This window comes from Ictalurus furcatus, chromosome 26 (genome assembly GCF_023375685.1).
Source record: "Ictalurus furcatus strain D&B chromosome 26, Billie_1.0, whole genome shotgun sequence".
Taxonomy (NCBI): Eukaryota; Metazoa; Chordata; class Actinopteri; order Siluriformes; family Ictaluridae; genus Ictalurus; species Ictalurus furcatus.
In genome coordinates, this window is record NC_071280.1 from 4,647,177 (window position 1) to 4,653,770 (window position 6,594).

Consider the following 6,594-nt stretch of genomic DNA (forward strand, 5'->3'; position numbering starts at 1 on the left):
GTAGTGTTAATTAATTAAATAAATAAAATGGTTTTAAATAACTAGTACACACATTAAAGTGTGCAAATAGTAGTAATGTTTGTGTATGCACTGCACTAAATTATATATATATATATATATATATATATATATATATATATATATATATATATATATATATATATATATATATATCACATTCCATCCACACAATGAATATAAAACTATATAGTGTTCATTATTATATTATATTATATGTATATGATTCTTAATTAAATTATAATTAATTAAATTATTAAAATGGTGTCATTCTGTTACTGATTTATTCATTCATACTGTTCACTTTTTCTGTTGCTCATTCACTCCCTCTCTTACTCATCCTCCTATCCATCCATTCACTCCCTGCTTCACCAATTGATGCAAAAATAACACAATCTTACATTCTTTTATTTAATTATTCACTCATCCATTCTTCTCATTCTCTTTGCCACCTTTTCAACCAAGTTTCTTTTATTCATTATTTCATTCATCCATTTACTTATTCCCACGTAACTCATTTATTTATCCATCTATTCATGCATTAATGTATGTATTTGCTTAACATTCATCTACAGATTTGTTTTCAGTGCACCTATTCAATTACCCATATAATACATTAATTCACTCATTCATTCATTTAGTCAACAAATCATCCATTCACTTTTTTTCATTCACACTTTTATAACTTAATCCTCTCACTGAGACTTTTCTTTCACAATATCTACTTCTTAATATATTCATTTGTCAATTAATTTGCTCTCACTCCATCATTTCTGAATTAATAACGCCACCATTCAGCCGCTCATTTTTCATTAACCATCTGCACTCTGATTCTTTATTCACACCCTCATTCACCCATTCATTTATTAACACATTAATTAATTAATTAATTAATTCACTCACTAATTCATCCATTTATTTACCCATTGATTAATTTTCTTTTTTTTCCCATCCATTCACTCATTACGTATTTATTTACTCACTCACTCACTGACTGACTCACTAATCCATTTATTCAATTATGTATTTATTCACTCATTTATTAATTAACCTATTCACTCATTCACTCACTCCCTCATCCATTCATTCAATTATGTATTTATTCACTCACTCACCCATTCATTTAGTTGTGTACTTATTCACTCACTCATTCATTTACTCAGCTATGCATTTATTCACTCTCAGTCATCCGTTTATTCATTCACTTACTCATCTATTCATTCAATTATGTATTTATTCACTCACTCACTCATACATTATTACATTTACTTATTTATTCACTTCATCATCCTATTTATTCTTTAAATTACTCATTCACTCAATCATATTTATTTCGATATTCATATACTCACTCACCCACCCACCCATTTTGTCATTTACTCATTTATTCACATACATATTTATTTAGATATTCAAATAGTTATGTATTCACTCGCTCATATTCATTTATTTATTCATTCCATTACTTATTTATTCACTCACTAACCCACTCACTCATCCATTTATTCAGTTGTGTACTTATTCATTTATTCATTATGCATCTATTAACTCTCACTCATTTATTGAATTATTCATCCACTCACTCATCCAGTTTATAGAATCACTTATTTGTTCACTTACTTGCTCATGCGTTTTTACATTGACTTATTTATTCACTTCATCATCCCATTTATTCTTTGCTCATTTATTCACTTACTGATTTAGTCTGTTACTTACTCACTCACCCACACATTTTGTCATTTAGTCTACTTATTTATTCACTTACATATTTATTCAGTTATTCAATTATGTATTTACTCACTCACTGGTCTACCCACCCCTTCAGTGGAATTTAGGTCACTTGGGCTGCTTTTTGGTTTTCACTCTTTTGATTATGAAAGCAAAAGATTCAATAGAATTTGCTTAAATCAAACAGATACATCTTTTATTTTAGAAACCAGTTCCTGTACCCCATCCCCCGCCCGAATTCCTGTTTCCCGCCCTTTCCTCTCTTCTGCTCCTAATTAAAGTGATTGATGAAGTTTGAACGGCGCTGCGGTGAGCGAGTGAAACAGGATGTCAACCATTCCCGCATATTGATGCTCAGCTAATGACTTTGTGGCATTCGAGTCCAAAATCAGAGCTTATATTCACACTTTACCATCAGGAAAGGAGAAAATAAAGGAAAGGCAGCAATCGTTAAGAATTGAGACGCAAGAGACCAAAATGACAAATATGGCATAATTATTAGGAAGACAAACACATACACACGCACACACACACACTGAAAATATTCCGTACAATTTAGATATGTGATGCAGCATGTATGTCCATTTCTGTCCATTTGTATCCATTTGACACGACATGTAAAAAAAACAAATAAAAAATAAAAAGGATATGCTGTTGCGCGTAGTTAATTATTTTACCGCATTCAACTGCGTCTCTCTCTCTCTCTCGGTCTCTCTCTCTCTCTGTGTCTCTCTTACACACACACACACACACACACACACCTGTATCCCTGAGCAGGCGCAGTTCATACTCGCCTTTCTTCTCTCTTCCGCTGAAGAAAGGAGGAAAAAATCGCTCCGCTTCAAAAAAAATATACATATTCCGAGAACGAAACGATCACTCTGAGAAGCTGAGATTTTTTTTGTTGTTTTCTTTTTGGAGGATATAACAGTTTTGAAATGATTGAGCGCGCACGATGCGGTTCACAAACGACAATCTGAACACCATCCAAACACGGACATAGCCAGAAAGACGCTTTTTTTTTCTGAATTTGTGCGTGCACTTTTGATTTATTCCCCATTTTTACCATCAGATTGTTGCTATTGTTTGTGGCTCGATTTAAACAAACACACAAACAAACATAAAAACGATCCAAACGTCACATCGATGGATTATTTCCACTGCAGCTCGGCAGAGGGGGTTAGATGCAGCACCGAGCGTTTCTTTAGACATGCTGAAAAAGCGCCGGAGTGCGGAGAAGGAGAAGAAGCAGAATGGAATTGTGAGGATGTGATAATTGCGCACTGATTCATCCTTCTAGCTCATTCTTTCTCTTTATTCTTATTTTTTATTTTTATGTCTTTATTTGTCCTCTCCGTGGCGATGCATTGGGATTTCAGAACCAAGGGAGAACGGACAGCTCCCTTCCTTCCGTGAGGAATACCAAAATATACACTAAAGGAGGATTTTTTTGAGGGGGGGATGCACAAGGTCACTTATTTGGTAAGATTAATCTCACATTGTAATCTGAGACATTAGATGATGATGATAATGATGATGCTTTTTTTTTTTAGTGTTTTGTAAATAAGATGATGGAAAAAATGTTTAACCAGAGTTGGATGGCATGTATCAAAACATGAATTGTCCTCCTGTTTCTGCAGACTGCTGATCTATGTGTCTGTCAGTTTGCGTCTGGAGGAACGCAGACATCCATGATCTGATAGTTTTTCCATGTCTCGGACTGCGGGGATGAATTGTCAGCATTGAAAAAATGCTGCTGTGGATTGTGTTGCTGAAGGCGGCTCTTTGTGCAGCTCTCGGGAACAGTACAAGCGACGTGTGCAAGGAGGAGATCTGCTCGTGCAGTGCAGTAGAGGGCGATTTGCACATCGATTGCGAAAAGCGCGGTTTCAGCAACCTGCAGCACTTGACTGGTCCGAGCTCGCAGTTTTATCACTTGCTGCTGCATGGGAATTCCCTATCCAGACTGTTTCCCAATGAGTTCGCCAACTTCTACAATGCAGTCAGCTTGCATTTGGAGAACAACGGCTTACATGACATCGTCCCCGGCGCCTTCCTCGGCCTGCAGCTGGTCAAGCGCCTGCATATAAACAACAACAAGATCCGGTCGTTTAAAAAGAACACTTTTCTTGGTTTGGATGATTTGGAGTATCTCCAAGCTGATTTTAACCTTTTAAGAGACATTGATCATGCTGTTTTCAGGGACTTGAGTAAACTAGAGGTCTTAATTCTTAATGATAACCTAATTAGTGCACTCCCCACAAACATTTTCCAGCATGTTCCCATAACACATCTTGACCTGCGTGGGAACCGGATAAAGACATTGCCTTATGAAGGGGTGTTGGAACAAATTCCTGGCATTGTAGAGGTTTTGTTGGAGGACAATCCATGGGACTGCAACTGTGACCTTCTTTCCTTAAAGCAGTGGCTCGAAAACATCCCACAGCGGGCACTTGTCGGCCGGGTTGTTTGTGAAGCACCTGCGCGTCTCCAGGGCAACGAACTGAACGAGACAGCCGAGTCTGAGCTCTGCCCTTCCAAAGATGGCGTCGATTCCAGTTTGGCCGCACCTCCAACTCAGGACGAGACTTCAGAACTGGATGCTCCTCCTTCTCCCACGTCCACAACCTCCAAAATGGCCGGAGTGACAGAGAAAAGCGCTCAGAACAACAAGGGCCGTCCCAAAGCAAGAGAAAACTGGCAGCTAAAAATGCCAACAGCAATAGCATCAGGAACGAGTGATGTTGCGTGTCCCCAAACGTGCCTATGCAAGCCAATCGGCACTAGTCAAGGACTTGGGGTTAACTGTGAAGGTAAAAAATTGGAGAGCGTGCTCAATCTGAGACCCAAACCTCTCGGTGCACATGAGCTAAATCTACGTGATAACAATATCCATGCCGTGAAAAGGAACCATTTTCGGGGTTACACAGATCTGAACCTGCTCGATTTAGGTGGGAATAACATAAAAACAATCGAGAATGGCACTTTTCAAAACTTGAGCGAGTTGCGGTGGCTTTACATGGACAAGAACTATCTGGATACTGTCATGGCGGATATGTTTGTGGGACTACAAAACCTGGAATATCTCAGTTTGGAATATAACGACATCCAGCTCATCATAGCAGGAGCCTTTAGTCCAATGCCTAACTTGCGGGTGCTGTTCCTAAACAACAATCTGTTAAAGTTGCTGCCCACGGACACCTTTCTGGGTGTCTCCTTGTCCAAAATAAGCCTGCATAACAACTATTTCACCCATCTTCCCTTAAGTGGTGTCCTCGATCAGCTCAGCTCGATCATCCAAATCGACATGCATGGAAACCCGTGGGATTGCACGTGCACTATTGTGCCACTGAAACAGTGGGCGGAAAAAATGGCACCTGACGTCATCGTGAGCGACCTAAAATGTGAGTCACCAGAGGAGTTCTGGAAGCAAGATTTCCGTCACATTCGCATAGACCTGATATGCCCGGAACTTTATGAGCAGGCTTTGCCGACTTTGCTTTCCAAAAATGGCACCATTGGTACGGATTCCGACTCAGGAACGCGTCCTGGATCGTACCCCGAGCCGAGCCGAGTCTCAATTTCAGTTCTGGTGCCCGGATTGCTGCTTGTGTTTGTTACTTCTGCTTTCACTGTTGTCGGGATGCTAGTTTTCGTCCTGCGCCACAGGAAACGGTCCAAACGGAGAGATGGGAACTCCTCGGCATCCGAGATCAACTCTTTGCAGACAGTTTGTGACTCATCTTATTGGCACGGCGCTGCTTATCATGCTGATCACAGGAGCTATGACTGCGGCTCTCACTCGCTCTCTGATAAATAAGGCACTTAGACATTCATCAAAGCACCTAAGTGTAAAAAAGCAGATGCATCCTGGTGGCACATTCTTACTCGCTCTGTTGGGAAATACCCTATTTTTTCTTTGCTTCAGTTCGCTGTAAATTTTCATGAGACACCATTATGGATGCTGTTGTAAAATATGTACCTCTTTCTTTTTCCTTTACCCTCCCTCTCTCTCTCTCTCTCCCCCTCTCTGTCTTTGTGTCGCAATCATTCGACTGCAAACCTGAGGAAGTGGAAATGGTGCACGATGGGATGAGGAGCGCATGAATGTAATGTAAATAGCGACTTGTAACATATCTGCATGATCCAATCCGCATGGTTTTGACTCCCGAGCGCCGGGAACCAGACCACGACACGCTGACTCCACTGTTCTTTGATGATAACTGTACAAAAATTATATATATATATATATATATATATATATATATATATATATATATATATATATATATATATATATATACACACACACACAAATGATTCATGAATATATATATAAAAAAAGTGCCATTTCTCTATTTTTTGTGAAACAAAAGATTAACGCAGTTAGGATTTGTATTTGTTGTTTTATTTCTGAAAAAAGGCAACACGACAGGGAGAAAAAAAGAAAAGAGATGTACTAATGCATGTAGGCTACTTTTATGTTTTTATCATTATATTTATATTTTCATCTCCTTATGAGTGTATTATGTGTTATAATGCAGTGTGTTGATTCTTTTTTGTTTTGTTCATTTTTACCCAATGTAGCTAAAATTTAATTAGTGACCGTTTGTGAAGCTCTTGAACAAACGATGAGCTGTGGAAGGATTTCTAACTGGATATTTTCTTTTTTATTTCGTTATGTGAAGTATGGATGTAGACTAGATTTTTATGAGGCCTATGACTCACTTTAAACTTTAATTCTTGTGAGCTTTCGTAAAGCCGTTTATTTATCATTCAAAGGGAAAATGGCTTCTTTTCTTTCCCTTTTTTTTGGGACATTGTTACTGTGAAAAAGCAAGCCTTGTA

General features: G+C 38.4%; 1 protein-coding gene across 1 annotated transcript; it reads left to right on the plus strand.

Moving 5' to 3' along the window:
• The first annotated feature begins 2,651 nt into the window (after positions 1 to 2,651).
• On the plus strand, positions 2,652 to 5,953 carry LOC128602331 (SLIT and NTRK-like protein 1). The gene is made up of 2 exons (XM_053616082.1): positions 2,652 to 3,007; positions 3,126 to 5,953. Exon 2 carries the CDS (start codon positions 3,497 to 3,499, stop codon positions 5,564 to 5,566), a length of 2,070 nt encoding a protein of 689 aa, XP_053472057.1. The 5' UTR covers positions 2,652 to 3,007; positions 3,126 to 3,496; the 3' UTR covers positions 5,567 to 5,953.
• Positions 5,954 to 6,594: the final 641 nt, after the last annotated feature.